General features: G+C 40.2%; 1 protein-coding gene across 3 annotated transcripts in view; it reads left to right on the plus strand.

Annotated features, from left to right (window-relative positions):
• The window catches only part of GRM1 (glutamate metabotropic receptor 1), a 588806-nt gene extending 569011 nt beyond the window's left edge, over window positions 1–19795 (plus strand). For 2 of the 3 annotated variants that reach the window (XM_075339546.1, XM_075339547.1), the window contains exon 9: window positions 15888–19795. In XM_075339546.1, coding sequence (XP_075195661.1) covers window positions 15888–16704 — 817 coding nt within the window. In that variant the 3' untranslated portion in view covers window positions 16705–19795. The remainder of the gene's footprint in view (window positions 1–15887) is intronic. The other variant, XM_075339548.1, reaches the window with a different exon arrangement.
• Window positions 19796–21722: the final 1927 nt, after the last annotated feature.

The following is a 21722-nucleotide window of genomic DNA, read 5'->3' on the forward strand; positions in this document are numbered from 1 at the left end:
CCAGGTGGGAAAAGCAAAATAACCTATACATTTTGTCCTATAGGACAATTCAGCTGTCTAGATGTAATATATTATTAATAGACCCATCTATATAAAGAGGTCCGATGACCAACACAATGTTCTTAAAAAATGAAAAATAGGCCCATAAATAAGTGCGTTCCACTTATCTTGCTGGAAAATAAATCCCAGAAGAGTTCTGAAGCATTCCCCCCCCACTCTTTCTGGGGTTCATCAGGGGACATTAACGAGCCATGTAAAATCCTCAATACTCCATTTCACCTTATAGTTCCTAGTGTCCCGTTATGGATCCATATAAATACTATAAGGTGGCATGGAGTATTGTGGATTTTACATTGCTCATTAATATCCCCTTATGAACCCCAGAAAGAGTGAGGGGAAATGCGTCGGCATACTTCTGGGATTCATTTTCAAGCAAGATATGTGTACCCCTTAATTGTGACGTACTTATTTATGGGCCTATTTATCATTTTTTGAGAACATTCTGTTGGTCACTGGACCTCTTTATATAGATGGGTCTATTAATAATATATTACATCTAGACAGCTGAATTGTCCTATAATAGGACAAAATGTATAGGTTATTTTGCTTATCCCACCTGGCAGTTAATATATAACTAACGGCATTATTATTATCAATATCTCCAAATACTGATCTTGTGCAATGTTTGATTGAGTGAATTATCCTGACTTCAGCACTAATTGCACTTTTTCTGGGTGATGGGTATGAATTTGGCACTTTGCTAAGAATAGGGTAAAACATGGCGAGTTGACTGAGCGGGGGCGCCCAAAACATTATGGTGTATTAACCTCTGCGGTTAGGAAAGCGTGAGACCAGGGAATAGTAGTCCAGTCTCACAAGCTATTACTCTAATATCATATATTATACCATGGGTCCTTTTCTGACAATTCCTAGCTTATGTACTGTCTAGGTAGTTCAGCTATATTGGACAACCATATACCCTTTAAACCACAACCACATTTTATCTGATAATGGCACCTCTCCATATATAATGTCAGTACAGACTTACTTGTCTAGTACTAGTAATAAGTATTTCCATTATGTATCTCCCCCACATTTTGGTGCTACTACTTCCTTCCAGCCATCTGACCATCTGAGTAGTCAAAACTGTTCTTCTCTTTCACTAATAGACACAAAAATCATCCCCTTCAATCTAGTGATAAAACCTTTCTGAAGCAGTGCCCATTTCTCCAATAAGAATAAATCAGAATGGCACAACGTCCCTTTTCTGCCAATACTTATAACAGGGATGCACTTCTGTGGTATTTAGCCTGTTTATTGGGCAGTGATCATCAGAAAATGACTAGTGATGGGCGGATTTGGACTGTAAAAGTCCGGATCCGCGTGGTTTCAAACATACCCAAGTACCGGACCAGGACCCAGAATTTTCAGGGAATTCTGGCCAATGATCAGGATCCGGCACTTGGGAAATAAAAAGTAAAAAATAAGAAAGAAGCAAGCGATTCAAACTTACCAAGCCTCCGGCACGGCTGTAACCTCTCCCACAGCTGTTCATTTATCTTTCGGGGCTGCTCATTATTGCTCATCCATATGCACTGCTTTCCCTGCCCACTAGCCTTCCTGGCATTTGTGATTGGTTGCAGTCAGATGCGCACGCAGCCTGTGTGACAGCGTCTTACTGCAACCAATCACAGGCGCTGTCTGCGGGTCTATCGTGGTGTAACCATAAATAAAACAATTGGCGTAGGGTCCCCCCATATTATGATACCCAGTACAGATAAAACATACTGCTACAGGCTGAAGCCCCCAACCATGCACTTATCTTGGCTGTGTATGAAAATAGGAGGAATCGCATGCGACTTTTTTAAAAAAATTATTTAAATGAATAATTTAAAAAAACCGGCGTGTGGTATATGGATTTTAAAAAGCCGCATGCGGTTTCTCTTATTTTGAAACACAGCCAAGATAAGCGCGCTGTTGGGGGCTGCAGCCTGTAGCCGTGTTTTTTTATCTGTGCAGGGTATAATATGGGAGGACCCTATGCCAAATATTTTATTTATTTATTAATTTTTACTGTACGATATAGACCCGCAGACAGTGTCTGTGATTGGAAGTGTAAAACAGGCTGTAACTCAGCGTGGGGGCGCACCTGACTGCAACCAATCACAGACACCGGTGGGCAGGGAAAGTAGTGCATATGCAGTGAAGGTAATGAGCGGCCATGGGAGTGAATGAGCGGCCACAAGAGCAGTTACAGCCATGCTGGGACTCGGTAAGTACCACCCGCTTGCTCCTATCCCTCTATCCCTTCTATCACCATTTTTAATCTCCTGATTCTGGTCCCCATAGACATATATGGTGACCGGCGTCCAGCCAGATATCCAGGACCAGTCCTGGACTGGAACCAGTGGGAGGGGGGAATTTAACCCGGTTAGGTCCACTGGTCCTGGTTATCTGTGAGTCCACCCATCACTAAAAATGACCCATTGTCTAAGTAAGATTTTTGTGTTACATGTAATCTGGCAGTGTGTGTGCATATGTGCATGTGTGTGCGTGTGTATGTGTGCCAATATATATCATCGCCTCTACTAAAAAAAAGTTTCAATAAAGCTTATTATCATCATTAGGGACAGGATTAGAATAACAAGTGACATCTCTACACACATCTGCTAACAAAGGATTCACAAATCACAATAGACCCTGCACCTCCTTCCTTAGCAATGTGATATTAAATTAAAAAAAAGAACAAAACATTGCAAAATAAGACCTCAGTCTATGAATTTCGCACCACAGATATGCAGTTTTCTACGGAATATAACTGAGAACAAATAAGCAATTTATGCGTGATGTTGTCAGGCTTTTTAGGTTCCCGGCAGTATTTGGGCATTTTTCCTACATATTCCAAATATCTACAAAGTCTTAATTCAAAATATAACTCTTCAACATCTGCATGTATGGTCAAGCCCACTTTCCTTAATAAAACCAAATAACCAGCAAATATACTGCATATCTTGCTGCAAACAGAAAAAACTAAAACTATTGGTTTCAAATAATAATTGTTCATTCTATAGATGTATTTATGTAATATTCGAAGCAGCACAAACTCATTGTCATAGATTTTCTTTTTTTCTAAGATGCACTAGACATTCAGAAATTGAGGTAACCACATGAAAAATGCAAGTGTCAGACTTTATTACACAATCCGGTCCGGCTGAACAGATGTCCTTTTTTTATCGTAATGTTAAATTATGGTGTAGAAGTCGGAAACAGATTTTGAATAGTGCCCCAGCTGCATTGCCACTGTAATTCACAAAAGATCTCAATCAGCTGAAAGGGCTAAATTGCAGCTTGGGAAGTGGATTGAAATTTCATGGCATTATTGAAACTACGCCATATAACTTTCCTTCCTGCTTTTACAAAGTATATCCTACTTTATGGGACCTGTAAGAAAATATTCATTTTACAAATGGATGTCTAATAATATTTTTATACTGAAACATGCATTTCAAAAACGTTGATTTTTTTTTTTTATTAAACTGAAGGATATTTTTATAGTAATGAAAATGTTATGTATATATAGATTTACCATAATTTTTTGGGAATATATTTAATGCTGTGTGTGTACATACAGTCATGGCCGAAAGTGTTGACACCCTTGAAATTCTTCCAGAAAATGAAGTATTTCTCCCAGAAAATGATTTCAATAACACATGTTTTGTTATACAGATATATACTGTATTCCCTTTGTGTGTGTGTATTCTATACCAGGAAACATCTTTGAACAAATTATTAAACAACATGTATGCAAGTACTTGGATGAGAATGAAGTGATTAACCAGAGCCAGCATGGGTTTGTAATTAATAAGTCATGTCAGGCTAACTTAATTTCCTTCTATGACAGGATCACTAACTGGATGGATCAGGGAGACACAGTAGATATAGTATATTGTGATTTCAGCAAAGCATTAAACAAAGTATCTCATACCATCCTTATTGAAAAAATGACCAAGTATGGATTGGACAAGGCAACTGTTACGTGAATTCATAACTAGCTTAGTGATCGGACCCAAAGAGTTATCATAAATGGCTGCACATCTAGTTGGAAGAATGTCTCAAATGAGGCACCACAGGACTCTGTCCTGGGCCCTGTGTTGTTCAACATCTTTATCAATTATTTAGATTAAGGAATTGAGAGTAAACAGATTAAATTTGATGATGACACAAAGCTAGGTGAGATAGCCAATACTAGAAAAGAGAGAGGACTCATAAAGATCTAAACAAACTGTAACAGTGGGCAGAAACTAACAGAATAGTTTTTAACAGGGAGAAATGTAAAGTCCTACATCTGGACAATAAAAATGAAAAAAGCATATACAGAATGAGAGGAATAGGGCTAAGCAACAATACGATTAGGGCTAAGTAACAAACTGGAGCAAGTTCAGAGAAGAGAGACCAGAATGGTGACCAGTCTGCAAACCATGTCCTATGAGGAACAGTTACAGGATTTTTGAATGTTTAGCTTGTGTGATGCCTCTGTGGTAACCAGGTATCACAAAACAAGGTAACACCACAGAAACAGCTCAGGCCCTGCATAACTGTACCAGTCAATACACACACAGCACACCAGGATACATACACTCCAAAAACCAGGGCGGGAGACTCCCATAGAACCAGGTGACAGGGCTGGGCACTGTGAGCTAACAGGCAGCCAGACCTGGGGGAGGAGCAGGTGGCCTGGGAGGTGTGGGTAGACAACGAAACAGTCACTTTAGAAAAAGTGAGTGGAGTTGGAGGAAGAGAGTGAGGAGGAAGTGAAGTGAAGTAGGTGAAAGGGTGCAGTCGTAAGAAAGGTGTCAAGACAGACAAAGGAATCTTGAGACACAAGGAAAGAGGAGTAGAAATTCACCGCAAGGACCTGAGGAGAAACAGCAGCCACTCAGGGAAGAAAGTAGCTGGAGAGCGAGAGAGCAAGCTCCAAGGACAGAGGCATCCTCTGGGGTGGACATCCAGGGCTCCCAGTACTTTGCTCGCATGGGGTGCAGATTCCAGAACAGACCGGGACTTCAAGCCATCTGTTAACTCTACCAGGTGGGTGGGTTTCCAGGACTCATTTTCCACCACTAACATCCAAGGTATCAGCAGCAAAGGAAGGGCCGGGACATATTCCCTTAAATAGTCCAAGCTGCCTGCGATAGGACCCAGACACCAGGATGACCTCCAAGTGCTCCACACCAGGGAGGACCCACACACACACATGAGTGCATCAGTGGACGAGTGGCACCAGGTCAACTGGCACAGGGACACAGGACTCGGGTGCACCTGGGATCTAGCACGTCTCCAGGGTGTCAACCCAGCTGTAAGTAAAGCGACCAAACTGCACTCCCCTGTCTGGACTGAGTTATTTCCCTGCGCCTCAACGTTAACCCTTACCTGCCCCTGGGAACAAGCCCTACTCGTGGAGCGCTTCACCATCCACGCTGCCCCATCCATCATCCCCAGAGAGGACCGGCAGCGACAGCCATACCACCCTTGGCCACGCACAGCGAGTGGCGTAGTCATACTATTTTTATTATTTTTCCTGTTTTATTTAAAAACTGTTCAACGGTGACCCCGGGTCCGGGACCCCTCGATCCACGGACCGCCTGGATCCGAGCAGCTCGGCTGCCCCGGGGCGCGACACTTGCAAAAAAGAAAACTGTGAGAAGACTACAAATATGTCAAAGGCTGTCACACTGTAGAGAGATCAGCCCTATTCTCATTAGCGAAAGGACAGACTAGATGCAATGGGATGAAACTGACTGGGAGGAGACACAGATTACATATTAGAAAAACAGTGATGGTGAGCAATGAGTGGAACAGGCTCCCACAAGACGTAGTGAGTTCCTCTTCAATGGAAGTCTTCAAAAGAGACTGGACTGACATCTGTGTGGGATGATTTAGTTAATCCTGCATTGAGCAGGGGGTTGGACCAGATGACTCAGGAGGTCCATTTCAACTCTACCATTCCATGATACTCTGAACAACACAAAAAAAAACAGAGGTAAAAAAGCAAATTGAATATAATTTTAGAGAAAATTGTAAAAATGGTCTCGATAAAATTGTTGGCACCCTCAACTTAACATTTGGTTGCACACCTTTTGGAATGAATAACTGTAATCCATCGTTTTATATAACTATCAACAAGTTTCTTACACCTCTCAACTGGAGTTTTGGACAACTACTCTTTTACAAACTGCTCCAGGTCTCATATGTGAAGGGTGTCTTCTCCCAACAGCAGTTTTAACATCTCTCCACATGTGTTCAATGGGATTTAGATCTGGACTCATTGCTGCCACTTCAGAACTCTTCAGGGCTTTGTTTCCATCCATTTCTGGGTGCTTTTTGAAGTATATTTGGGGTCATAGTGGAAGACCCATGACCCAGGACACAAACCCAGCTTTCTGACACTGAGCACTACATTGTGACCCAAAATGCTTTAGTAATCTTCAGATTTCCTGATGCCTTGCACACAATTAACAAAAAAGAGACAGTTCGACTCTGTAGTGCTAAGATATGTGTAACAATGAATATAGGAATATAGACATGCATTAGTGCTATGAAAAAAGATATAAAAACTGAAACACTTAGCACACAAAAATGGCCAGTGTTACATGAGCCCAACAGCCAACGCCAAGGCGACCTCTTATTGTTGGGTCCCTGCCTACTCTAATGCATCTCTTAGGGTTAAAAGAACCCCTCCAATTTATGGGCGGACAGGAACCTGCAAATAATGAATTAAAATTGCCTAAGGCAAAAGTTCAGGAGTGCTCAATCAGAAGGCATGACCTATAATCTAAGAAAAAGACTGACACCACTTCCTAACTTTCTAATGTAAACAGGTACAATCTGAGCATGAAACTTAGTAACAAAAAAGAAACAGTTGCACTCTGTTGTGCTAAGATATGTGTAACAATGTTATTCATTGTTACACATACCGTAGTACTAGTACTACAGAGATAAACTGTCTCTTTAATATTACTATGCACCTGTTCACATTAGAAAGTTAGGAAGTGCCGTCGGTCTTTTTCTTGCACACAATTAAGGCACCCAGTGCCAGAGACAGCAAGACATATACAATATATCTTTGAACCTCCACCAAATTTGACTGTACGTACTGTGTTGTTTTTTTTTGGTAGACCTCATTACATTTTCAGTAAACAGCAGAATGATGTGCTTTACCAAAAAGCGCTATCTTGGTGTCTTTTGTCCACAACATGTTTCCCCAGAAAGATTTTGGCTCATGCACAGTTTGACAAACTGCAGTCTAGTATTTTATGTCTTTTTGTCAGCAATGGGGTCCTCGTGGGTCTCCTTCCATAGCATCTTAACGTCCATCAGTAACGTCCCGGATGTGGATTCACTGGGCCAATGTTACGGGGGGCTGTCTGATAATAAAACCCAAAGGAATATCAGACAGTCAGGGTCCACCGTGCAAAGACTCTGCTGCAGACTATGGCAGAGGATAAGGGGTATATAAGTGTGCCACTGTAAATAGTAATAGCACAAGTGCAGAGTCCAATACCTCTGTTAAACTCACAGAGGAATATAATTAGGAAATAAAGCAATTCCTCCCTTACTTGGAGGGTGTGTGGTATGGTCTCTGTTAATGGTCACAGAGACAAAAGCAGTGAGTGGGAAATTGCACCTACCTAGGTCCGTTCCTCTAGCGGTGCCAGGAGACGGACACCAGCGTAAGCCACACAAAGCTCCTACCTGCGTTCGCTCTACTAGTGTGCGAGGACACGAACCATTAGATATGGCAGCTGCCTGGGTCTGCTCCACTAGTGGTGCAAAAGAGACGGACAGCAGCATAAGCTGCACAAAGCTCCTACCTATGTTCGCTCCCCTAGTGTGCGAGGATACGAACAACTGCCAGACGCAGTATAAGGAACGTTACCCTAGCGGCAACATCCACCTACGAGTAGAATCACAAGGCCCAGCCGGACCATGTGCCTCAGGCACCTTCCTATGTCCGCTCCACTAAGATGTAAGGATACGGACTGCAGCCGAAGCTGTAAGGTATAAGAACGCTACCCTTCCGGTAGCGCTCACCTAGCATAGACAGAGAGATGCCTAGAGGGACGTGCACAGAGCGTCTACTCTCATGCATGAACCAAGAGGACTGAGCCCGGGCGGCGTGCGTCAGGGTCTTATATAGACTTTGTGCCTCATCCAAGATGGAGGACACCAGATCCAATCCACTGCCAGAACGACAGGAATGACGTCACGCTGGCCTATCACCGAGCAAAGCATCACAAGCACATGACCAGCGACCAATCGGCATAGAAGGTGTCAGAGACATGTGACCACGTGTCACAAACACATGACCAGCGGCCAATCAGCTTAGAAGGTGTCAGAGACATGTGACCTCGTGTCAGCGATGATGTCACCCGCACATGTGCAATGGCTCCAAAATAGGACTTAGTCTCCAGCGCTTGCACATGTGCAGTAGCAAGAAATCCGAACATAGTCTCCAGTGCTCGCACATGTGCAGTAGCAAGAAATCCGAACATAGTCTCCAGTGCCACAGCAACCATAACAGCCGTGCACCGGACTCCCCCAGAGAGGCAACTCGGAGCTAAACCCTATACAGGGACTGTCCAGTCACCCCGCCAGAGGGCCTAGATGCACGGTAGCCGGATCACGGGAGGTACGGAGTCCAAGTCCTACAGAAGTCTGCTAGAGTCCAGAGGGAACTGTAGGCAGGACAGATGACTGGAACCGGGTTCAGGTGTCGAGAAGGAACAGCAGACAGGATCCAGATCCAGACGAGATGTGCAGAGCGAGGTTACCAGGAACCGGTGACAGGATCAGACTGACGGATGATGGCGGGATCAACAGCAGACAGTCACGGGACACTTCCTGGGGGCTCCGAAATTGGGACAATGTCAGGGCAGTAGTCAGGCTCTGAGGAAGAGACAGAGTTAATCTGGTACAAAGTACCAGTACAAAGTACAAAGGGACCTGAATTCCTAGCTATGGGAACACGTTGATCAGGCACCGCCCACAGGGAAAAGGAAGTCTTATATACCCAGTACTTGTAATTAGCCATATCCTGTTCCAGGGACGCTGGCCCTTTAAGAAGAGGTGACTGAGCACGTGCCCTAATGCACATGCGCGAGGCCCGAGTGCCAGAGGCCAGAGCAGGAAGCGGCGGTGAAGGTGCAGTAGATGCAGGGGAGCCAGGCAGAGGATCCGGAGACGCAGGGGGACGCCGAGACCGACGGATGGATGGCACAGGAGACGCACAGGAGGGGGAGTGAGAGGGACCACCGTGGGCAGGACAACTGGAGACCGGAGCGGTGAGTGACAGGCGGCGACGGGACCCGGGGAGCGTGACACATTTCAATTCATTCAAATGTCGACAAATAGTTTGTGCTGACACTGATGCACAATGAGCCTGCAAGACAGCTTGAATTTCTTTGGAGCTTGATTGGAGCTGCTGTTTCACCATTCGGACTATTGTGCATTGTAACCTTTCATCAAGTTTTCTCTTCTGCCCATGTCCAGGGAGATTAGCTACAGTGCTATGGGTTGTGAACGTCTTTTTTTATGTTGTGTACCATAGACAAAGGAACTTCAAGGCCTTTGGAGATGAATTTGTAACCTTCAGAATCCTGATATTTTCAACTATTTGAGTTCTCAAGTCCTCAGACAGTTCTCTTCTCCTCTTTCTGTTCTCCATGATTAGTGTGGCACACTCAGACACTCAATGCAAAGATCAAGTCAACGTCTCTACTTTTTATCCTTTTTCAGGTATGATTTTCATATTGCCCACACCTGTTACTTTCCACAGGTGAGTTTGAACGACCATCACATGCTTGAAACAAAGTTGTTTACCCGAAATTTTGGAAAGGTGCCAACAATTTTGCCCACCATATTTTGGGGTTTTGTATAAAATTATGTCCAATTTGCCTTTTTTTCTGTTTTTTTTTTGTGTGTTGTTTCAGTACTCACAAAGAAATGAAACGTGTAAAAAAAAAATATGTAATTTCAATAACTTTCTGGGAGAAATACTTCATTTTCTGGAACAATTTCAAGGTCCCAACATTTTCGGCCATGAGTGTATGTAACAAAAGCAGACCATGTGGTTGTTTTAGAGAGTGTCAAACCCTTGTCGGGGGGTGAGGACTTGTGCAGTACTCCCTGCTTGAGATGAGCTATATTACTAGCAAATAATGAGTTTGAACACAGTGGTCAAGGAAAAATCTTGAAAAGGAAAACCAAGATCAAGCTTTCTGGCCTGCTTGTCAAAATACAGATGTGCCCCTAGTATAGGAGGCAAGATATCTATAAATATCATTCAAAATTTCCTCTTTGTTTTATATGAAGGAAAAAGAAGTTTAGTTCAAGAAATACTGGGACTTTCATGATAAAGTTTGTAGTTGCCCCAAGAATATATGTAAAACTGAAAGATAACAATTTTGATAAATGAAGCCCAATATGTTCACAAATTTCAAAATAAATGATGCTTTTATTATAGTTTATATTTTCTTTTAATGGAAAAGGAATCACATTTACAACAAAAATGGGATGTACATGGCTATTCATCATAAATATACATCTCACGGATATTGCGGACAAAGGAGGCCCATGCAATCAGCAGTTGGTGCCTCCTGTATATGATGGCTGATACACAGCTACAATAGTTGGGATTTGAAATAATAATATCTAACTAATTTTTGAAATGCTAAAACAAATTCATAGATAAAATAGAGCAAAAAATCCAATGTGAAAAAAACCTTCTTACAAAATTGTTATTATGGAAGAAATACATAAATCATTATCAACACAACTGTAACCACACATGCTATAAAAGTAAGTTATCCTGTAGGGTGAAAACTGTACGAAAAAAACACTATTGCTGTTTTTTGTTTAGAAAAAAATATATGGTTCTCAAAATGTAGGCACAAAATTAAATTATATAAAAACAGTGTTTTCTATGTGACACTGGCTGGTTTTGAAAATCACTAGCTCTGAAGAACCTTTTAAAGAGGACCTGTCACCAAGTTTCCCAATATAAAGTATGGCCGCCTCCTTTAATGCCACTATTACAGCATTCTATTAAGCTGTATGTATGTCCCCAATCCCCTTTCCATAGCTCAAAAAATACCTTTTCTTATACCTACAGATAGTGCGGTCTGGTCCCATGGGCGTCTCTGGTCTTGATGTAACATTACCTCTATTCATACAATCACCGTTCTCCTTCCCATCTTCATGTGTCCTATGTCTTAGACACAGTATCACCCAATCATTCTCCTGCACCGGTGTACTTAGATTCGCTCTGCTGAGGGAAGAGCAAAATACTATAATGTGCATGGAAAGGCCAAAAAGCGCTGATGACTAGAGATGAATGACCCTAAGATTCGATATTCGGAGTTCGGGTTTGGAAACTGACTTCCAAAAAAAACAAACTTTGGGTTTAAAAATTGAGTGAGTTACGAGTGCAAATCACTCAAGCGAGCAGCGCTGTGCTTGAGTATGTGTGATGCTCAGCTCTGTGCGAGTTGCGTGCTCACCTTTGGGGTAAAATCAGCATGATCAGATTCAGTGTGCACACACAAAAAAAATTGAAAAACCCACCTACCCTCCCTCGGAAGTGTTCTACTTATGGCTGGCAGCAAGTGGGTGGAGCCATGAAATGCCCAATTACTGACTCCATTAAGGTTCGAATGAAGTCGCGGTAAAAAACCGAACTGTTTTTAAGGTTTGAATTTACCCGGTGAACCGAACCTCCAAAGGGTCGCTCATCTCTACTGATGACCCAGAAGAAAAACCTGCACATGCGCACTACTGTACTTTGCTCTGCACTCAGTAGCGTGATTGGGTGACACTGTGTGAATGACATAGGACAGAGACACCCATTGTACCGGACCGCTTTGTCTGTGAGCATAAAAAAGCTGTTTCTTGAGCTATGCAAAGAGGATTAGGGACATACATTTAGTTTAATAGAATGCTGTAAAAGAATGCTTAAGGGTGCTGGCTGTACATTATATTGGGAAAACCTGGTGACAGCTTTCTTTTCAGATAGATTATTTTAATATTCACTGCCACATATTCAGTATATAAAACAGCATGAGGTAAAGCATGAGCTTGCGAAGGAGAGTTAGAGGTTATAGAGGTATCTATGATCAATATATCACAAAATGCAACTTCATCTTGAAGTCTGAAAAGCAAAGTTATTATTTTTAGTTCAGCATAAAATTGGAACACAAAGTAAATAACCTAATCCTTCAGATATCAGGAATGTATTTTAAGAATGCCACTGGTCTACAATCTAATGATGTATTTTTTCTTCCTCTTGGCTGGTGGACTTCACTTATTAACAGTTGATTTGTAGCAATGATTTCTATAAGTACAGCTATAGACAGCCTTTCCTTAGGTGTGATCACTGTGACAATCTGACACCCAGAGAGCTCTGCTGATTTGGATTAGACTGGACTCTTACAAGATCATTTCCATTCCTTGAATAGGGCACAGCAGTGAAGAAACCGTTGTGTTTGGCTGATAATTTTGGATTTGTAATTCGTCCCCCAAGAGTCACATCTAAGGAAAGGCCATCTATAAAAATAGAGTTTGACTTATGCCAATGTGAAACTAATGTCTTATACTGTACAGTCTAAATGAATGATACTTAAAGTAATGATGCCATTTTGTCATATGTATTCATTCTTGGGTGGGGAATTGTGTGCAAACATATATGTTGATCCATAATTTATCAACTGGCATGCTTCATGCGTAACGACATTGTGAATGTTTTGCACAATTTTTCCTTGAATGTCTCTATAATTAATCGCATGATTTGGTATATGCTATGGCCAACTGATGTGTGCATGGAATGTAAGCTATGAAAGTCATTCACTGTATCGCTTTAGCAAGCTAAGATTATGTTATTTTGTTTCTGCTAATCTATACTGCATCCATCAGATTCTGCTGAGAGCAAATATTATGCATGTAACTCATCAATTTGCTACACGTAAACATCAATTTACCCCAACACAAAGACACCTAGACATACTGCATGCTAATGGTCTTTAAGTGTGTTAAAAAACATATATTATATATATAAAGAATATATATATATATATATATATATATATATAAATAATAATAAAGAAATATATATATAATAAAGAAATCGAGCAGATGTTGCTTGATAATTTAACTGTCATCTCATAAACATTAAGGATAACACAAAATTATCATTCACATTGTTTTAGTTTTAAACTGAGAATCAACATTAACAAGTAAACAGAACAGCTCTACATACCAGCATCATTAACCTTTCGGGTGCTCAAGCAGGCATGGAGATTAATGCAACTAGAAAAAAGTCAGCATTCTGTTCTCCAGGAAGAATTATTGTTCTTTATTCCAAAATCATGTAGATAGGCAATATTAAATATATCAGAACATTTCCTTAAGCGTTTCGGTATAAAATTCCTTGATCGTAGCCATTCAATACATGTTAGAATGATCAAGATCAAAATTAGTTAAAAAAAAAGTATTATTATAGTAATACATTTAAAAAAAATAGTTTTGATCTTGGTGATTGTAACATGTATTTGTAATGGGAGCACTGTCTGTGGTCACTTGGCAGCTCCTAAGAGGGCCACCACGACAGGTTTGGCACAAACAAATTCCTACAATCACCTGGAAATCTATCAGGCAGGTTAACCTTGGGTTCAAATAAAAACACGGGGCTGTAGTGGCTTGTGTCTGAGCGGTTTCATGCTGCTTCAACTGTCTTGCAAGATACTGGACTAACTGGGCCAGGTCTTGCATTTGATCCACCACAGCTTAGGCCAGTTATACTGTAACGGGAGCACTGTCTGTGGTCACTTGACTGACAGTTCTACAGAGGGCCACCATGAACAGACTTAGCAGACTTGACTACTCCATATTCCAGATCCTATGGATTACCCTGGCCTTCACCCTTTAAGCCCTATACAGGGATCTGGATTTATCATGGACCCCTAGGCTTGCAATCCACCGGCTACTGTAGGCGCTCCACCACGACAACCCACAAGTCCGCATATCGTTGACCCTACACCACCACTGCTGCTCCGGTAAGCCATATATGGTTTGTAAGACACACCCCCATTTTCCCCCAGTTTGAGGGGGGGGGAATGTGTGTCTTACAAACTAGAAAATATGGTATTTTTTATTAAAGATTTGTCTGCGAGCCAGATGCAGCCATCAAAAGAGCCACATCTTGCTCGTGAGCCATAGGTTACTGACCAATGTTATAGCCCCACCCAAACCAAACAGCAGTCAACTCTATATCTCCCTATATGCATGGGACTAAGCTACAACTGTCTCCCTGACATCATCCGCGACAAGAGTGTGCTGCCTGTCATTATCACAGTATTTTCAGCTGTAATTAAGGAATTTTATTCAAAAACACATGAGGCCTGTTATATTTTTATAAATAAAATATAAAATAAAAACTATATAGAAAACACAGGTTATTAATAATTATTTATAACCTATTGTGTTGCTTTTATTTTATATTTTTACTACTCAGACATTAAAATATATATAATAAGTAAACAAATTTTATTTAATAATTTTCAAGAATTTCCTTAAAAACACACCATATGTCACTTCATATATCCATTTTTAGAATCTAAGTGAAGGTGTTAATTTCCAAATCATACAGGCAGTAAAGAAATCCTATAGTTACAAACATAGAGAATAACATTTGAATTAAAGGGGTTGTTCAGTGCTTTATATTGATGGCTTATCCTTAGGATGGGTCATCCATATCAGATTGGGAATAGGTAGATGCGACACCTTGTACCGCGGCAAATCAGCTGTTCCCAGTGCTATTGGCTGCTGTATATGATCGGTTGCAGAGCTGCACAGCTCTGTCAATGAGGGCCAGACATATGATTGGGGCAGCCTGTGCAGCCCACAGGGGTCCAAGAAATAAGGGGGCCCATTTCACCTCCAAAGCAGGTGATATAGTACATTTTATTGAGTTATTGGACTTAAAAGGGTCATATACTGTTCTTGGACAGGGGTCCTTTTCTGTCTGCGTCACCAGTGCCATCAACTGTATAGTGGCCGCGGCCGGGTACTGCACAACCATCCTTATTCAAATTAATAGGAGCGAATGCAGTATACCACCGTGGCCACTATATAGTTGGTGGAGTTGTGCTGTCCCATTCCGCAATTAATCACCCTTGGTCACAGGCTTAGGGAACAGCTGATCATCTAATATTAAAGGGGTTGTCTAAAGCTATTTTATTTTCTTAATTTGGGTCTAAGAACTAATAGGCATGTAGTTGATATCTACCTGGCTGTTCTGCCTGGCCCAAATCACTGCTGGCACAGAGCAATCAAGAGTGCACTCCTGCTGGTGATCCTGAGGCTTCTGCTGATGTCATGCTGACAGTGCAGCAGTTTCTCTTCCACTGACTAACTGAGGGGGGCTGGGTACCAATCAGCATGACATCAACAGTCACGCCTCGTCAACAAAGCTGCCAGAAGAGAAAGAGCTGCTCTATTGATGTAAAACAGCAAAATCAATAGCAGGAGCGGTCCGTGACCACTCTGTGATGGCAGAGATCTGCACTGGGCTGAACAGGCAGGTAATTAGCAACTACCTATCAAAGTACTGGACACCCACTTAAATTTTGATGCATATGACATTATACTGTTTATAAATCACACACATGCACACACGTAAAAAGAGTTAGTAGTATATACTAAATACAGTATAATATTCATATATAAACTACACATAAATCATTCATTTACATTTTTCTGGCTTTTTATTTTTAATTTTTGAAGTGATTTTCTGCATGCTGTATATTCAAATGCACCCATCTTTATTTTATTCATAGTTCTAATGGAAAGTCTGTATCATGGTCTGAACCAGGTGGAAGACAAGTACAGAAGGGGCAACACATGTGGCAAAGACTATCAGTGCATGTGAAGACCAAGGAAACAGGATCATCAAACCAGACAGCTGTGATAAAGCCAATAACCAAAGGCTACCAAGTGCAGAGCAAGAGCCTCACATTTTCAGATACTAGCACTAATACTTTATACAATGTGGAAGAGGAAGAAGAAAATGAGCCAGGAAGGTTCAACCAACCAAGCAGTCCATCTATGGTGATACACAGGCGATTGAATGCAAGTCCTCCACCTTCTCAAGAATTTGAGGAGGGATCCGTATATTTGTCGGAGCAAGTCTCTAAAAGCCTGCCATTGCAAAAGTCTATTTTAGACCAGCTGCATGGGGTGATCAATAAATTCTCAACTGGCATTCCAGACTATAACTCTGTTATTCCAATACCAGGACCAGAGAATGGTGTTGATTCCATCTACCCTACCCAGCAAGTGCTTCCACTTCAGATGGCGGCTTTCAGTGAAGGAATAGACTCCTCCACTGAGGAGGTAGAGAATGAAAAATTTAACCTTATTCGGGATTATATGTATGACAGCACAGATATACCTGATGAAGAACTTGTTCCAAGGAAATTAGTGCTGGAGGATTCACCTGCTTTGACTCCTCCATCTCCTTTTCGGGACTCAGTAGCTTCAGGCAGTTCTGTGCCTAGTTCACCGGTTTCGGAGTCAGTACTCTGCACACCCCCAAGTGTGACATACGCTTCAGTTATGTTGAGAGACTATAAGCAAACCTCATCCACCTTGTAGAGAATTGTTCTTAAGCTATATAGGGCTTGTAAATGTAATCTAAAAGGACAATTTATAGTAAAAGTGAAAAAAGAAGGAATAGCAAATAATAAGTGTCCTGCACTAAAATCGATCTTTATGAGGGCTCCAAGTCTTAACAGCTGTATTATTTGTTTCACTGTATTCATAGAGATGCAGAACATTAAACTAAGCACAACATTGTAATTAACACCTAGCTATAATTCCCTTTTGGCAACAGTAGCCAAAAATTTCTGTAGAAACCATCATGGTCATATTCGTCTTGTTAGTCATTTCATTGGGCTCTGGCGAGTATTAAATGTATATGGCTATGGTATATGTATATGGCTATTTTATAACAAAGAAAACCTTTATTGAGTGTACGATGATGTATTTAGCAGGGAAGCTGAGTAATCTTATATCCTTTTTTTGTTTGCTCATTAATTTATTCAAGAACATGATATGTAGAAAAGAAAAAAAATTGTCTTTAATGGCACATCATTGCTCTTCACAACCAACCAATAGTTAGGGTATATACCAAATGTGTCAATCATGTATAACAGGATACATGCAGCCGAGGCATCTTGATTTAAAGGTAATCTGTCAGGAGGTTATTGCTACCTCATCTGAGAGCAGCATGATGTAGGCAAAGAGATCCTGAATCCAATGATGTATCACTTAGATTTCTGTCTGCAGCCATTATGACACAATCTGATTTTTTTGGATTAGTCATGTAGCTGAGATCTAGGGAGCTGACCCCGCCCAAACCAGGCTCTCTATAGAGATTGGACATAAACAGGTATCAATCAGAGGAGGGGGCATGGCGGACTTCTCTGCAGGTGCCAGCTAAACCTAGCAATGATAAAGCCTTTAGTTTAAGTAAATAATAGCAAGGAGCCTCATGAGAGGCATAGTTGATTTTTCTTAACCCCTACAGCATGCTGGCTTCAGCTTACATAGCAAAAACCTGCTGACAGATTCCCTTTAACATCCCATTAGCATCACTATATAATCTGATGCCTAAAAAACATGTTATAGCTGTATCCACTAAAACAATGGAGCACCAACTAATGCTTTAAACATTTTAGGTGGCTATAACTATAACTTTCCTAACCTTTAAAAAACATTCCTTCCACTCAACCGGTAGACTTTTTTCTAACTGGCGGTGAGTTAATATGTATACTGTGTGATCATAGCATAAGAAATACTGCCAATACGGACCTTCTTGGTAAGGTGTTCTACTGTATATAATCCAAAAAATGAGGACTAGGAATCCAAACCAGATGAGAATAATTACAAGAATGTTCCGGTGGAAATCCTTACGTTTTTAACAAATTAAGGATATGATTACCATATCGTAATGATGTTTCAGAGATGACGCATTTTCATCAATTCTTTTCTCCATCACTGAAATCCAAAAGTGAATTAAGTAAATTTATTATATGTTTTCCAATATCTGGAATGCAGTTTTCTGCAGGAGGGACTGTCCTACTGTTCTATCTTTAGTGAGAGACCAAATGGACTAAGTCCAGAATTTATTAAGAATGTTTTTTCCTACAATGGAGTAGGGTGTGCCAAATTAATTGAGAGATACTTGATTTCTAATAAATATTTAACATCCTAAAGCAGTTAGAAATCTATGATAGCTATGATATGTCACAGATTTCAGCTACAATTTATACCAATATCTGTTGCCCCACCCAGGTTGGGATTGGCACTAAAATGAGAAAACAAAAATCATAAATTTGTTTTTAGAATTAGCCCTTGTGGCAAATTTTTGGACTTATTTGTTCCACCGTATGGGTTATACCTTGGGTAGGCTCATTTTGTTCCTAATCGGAGTAGAAACCTTTAATATTTTTTTCTAAGTTAAATGTCCTTTTACCATTACATGTATAGCTTTCATATTGAGAAGGGCAGCTATTTTTAGTTAGTATTTCAGTATTTGAAACATTTATGTTAATATTTTAAGTGTAGATGAGTCAATTCTATAAATATATACATTCCAATAGAGCAGGACTGATGTTTTAAATGAGATAGCCCATGGGGTTGTCTAAGCTTTCGAAGGGTATGCCTGTGTCCCCACTATGTTCATGGCGAGAATGGAGGTAAACCTATATAGGTCTTCTCATCAGAAGCTTTGATCTGCACAATCATTTATATATTTTTAATCACTGTGGGAAATGGAAAATCACTTGTCGCTATTTACTTTTGTATATTTGAACTGTTTAAACTACTTATAGTTGTCTCACCGATAATAAATATTACTGCTATTTTTGTCAACCTGTGTTTATGACTTACATACAGTTTTAGAAATCTACATTTTTCATATATGGCTACTATCTTTAAAATGTAAAGCCGACCTTTGTATGTCTGAGATAGCTGCTAATATTAAAATAAAAAAGTTTTGGTTTATATGTGAGAGTCTTTAAGGTGTTTGCAATAAGTATGCATAAGATTAAAAATTGTAGAAAATGTATTGCACAATCGAGTATTTATTATAATCTCATAAGAGTAAAGAGAAAGAAAAATACATTTTTGAAAATGTTTTCATAGACAATATTTATTGTTCCGGATTAGAATCTTTCCCTATAGATTAATGTGAATTAACATGTAGAATAGGAGTTGTGACCTTGTGCTAACCAGTCATTTTGGAATTCTATTTCCCAGCATGTGTTCACTACTCGCTGTCATCCAGAACTGCTGGCGAGCTAAAGGTTGACAACATTTGAATTGGAAAAACCAGACCATTTTTACCTCAGTATTGGTATTTTAGACTCGGGTTTGTTTTCTATGTTGCATGTTTCCTCTGCATTTTCTATTTCAGAGGATAATTATCTATATTTTGCCAAGGAAATTTCAGTGTTTCTGGTGGCATTAAATGTTAAAGAACCTTTATTGCATTGTTGTGGTCCATTTCACTTGTTACTTGGCCACAATCTGCTGTATGTTGTATGAGCAAGTGAAGAATGAAGGAAAGACCTACACTGCGTATAACATATTAAAACTGTTTGCCATATAAATGCTGCCATTTATTTATCAATGAATGTAAAATATTTGCATTGATAACAATAAAAGTTACAAATCTTTTCTACTTGGTTTTCTACTTCTTTGAGAGTTTGTGAATTGATATTATCTTTTTGTAATGTATATTTACCAAGGTATGACCTCATCGTCTGAGAATGAATGTTGGGTTAATAAATAGCTGCGGTGAATATCCATCGGAGAAAGATCCATCCTGAATCACCATGAATAGTAAAAAGATACAAGTTCATCTCAATAAATTAGAATATCATCAAAGAGTTAATTTATTTCAGTAATTCAATACAAAAAGGAAATATATATATTATATATGCAAACAGAGTTATCTATTTCAAGTGTTTAAATCTGTTAATTTTGATGATTATGGCCAATGAAAACCCAAAAGTCATTATCTCAGAAAATTAGAACAATTACAACAAAACACCTTCAAGGGCTTTTAAGCATTTAAAATGGTCCCTTAGTTTGGTTCAGTAGGCTACACAATCATGGGGAAGACTGATGCTGACTTGACAGATGTCCAGAAGGCAGTCATTGACACACTCCACAAGGAGGGTAAGCCACAAAAAGTCAATTGCTAAAGAAGCTGGCTGTTCAAAGAGTGTTGTATCCAAGCATATTAATGGAAAGTTGAGTGGAAGGAAAAACTGTGGTAAAAAAAGGTGCACAAGAAATCGGGATAACTGCTGCCTTGATAGGATTGTTAAGAAAAGGCCATTTGAAAAATTTAGGGGAGATTCACAAGGAATAGACTGCTGCTGGAGTCAGTGCTTCAAGAGCCAACACACACAGACATATTCAGGACATGGGCTATAACTGTCGCATTTCTTGTGTCAAGCCACTCATGACCAATAGACAATGCCAGAAGCGTCTTACCTGGGTCAAGGAGAAAAAGACCTGGACTGTTGCTCAGTGGTCTAAGGTGTTGTTTTCAGATGAAAGTAAATTGTTGAGTAAAGAGGCACGCAATCCAAGCTGCTTGAGGTCTAGTGTGAAGTTCCCACAATTAGTGATGGTTTGAGAGACATGTCATCTGCTGGTGTACGTCCACTGTGTTTTATGAAGACCAAAGTCAGTGCAGCAATCTACAAGGAAATGTTAGAACACTTCATGCTTCCCTCTGCTGACAAGCTTTTTGGAGATGGAAATATAATTTTCCAGCAAAACTTGGCACCTGTCCCACTGCCAAAAGAACCAATACCTAGTTTAATAACCACAGCGTCATTGTGCTTGAGTGGCCAGCAAACTCACCTGACCTAAACCCCTTAGAGAATCTATGGGGTATTGTCAAGAGGAATATGAGAGACACCAGACCCAACAATGCAGACGAGCTGAAGGCTGCTATCAAAGCAACCTGGGCTTCCATAACACCTCAGCAGTGCCACAGGCTGATCATCTCCATGCCATGCCACATTGGTGCACAAGTTTATGCAAAAGGAGCCCCAACCAAATAGTGAGTGCATCTACTGTACCGACTTTTCAGTAGGCGCCAACATTTCTGAGTATAAAATCATTTTTTCAGTTGGTCTTATATAATATTGTAATTTTCTGAGATAATGACTTTTGGGTTTTCATTGGCTGTAAGCCATAATCATCAACATTAACAGAAATAAACACGTGAAATAGATCACTCTGTGTGTAATGACTCTATATATTATATGTGTTTACCTTTTTGTAATGAATTACTGAAATAAGTTAACTTTTTGATAATATTGTAATTTACTGTGATGCACTTGTATATCAATCATTTTGGGATGAGCCTGAGCCCAATTATACACATTATTCATTTCAGATAAGTCTTGACTGTTTTTTGTTTCGACTCAGCTTCCCTCATTGTATCTAACACTAATATCTCTTAACGCTCCAGACTACGAAGCCTGAAAATCCAACAGAATTTTCGTCTATTTTTTACCTTCGTATGCACTATATCAATATTGTGTCCAGCCAGTTAAACATGACTAGGAGTAAACTCAAGACCAAAG

Source organism: Anomaloglossus baeobatrachus, chromosome 3 (genome assembly GCF_048569485.1).
Source record: "Anomaloglossus baeobatrachus isolate aAnoBae1 chromosome 3, aAnoBae1.hap1, whole genome shotgun sequence".
Classification (NCBI taxonomy): domain Eukaryota; kingdom Metazoa; phylum Chordata; class Amphibia; order Anura; family Aromobatidae; genus Anomaloglossus; species Anomaloglossus baeobatrachus.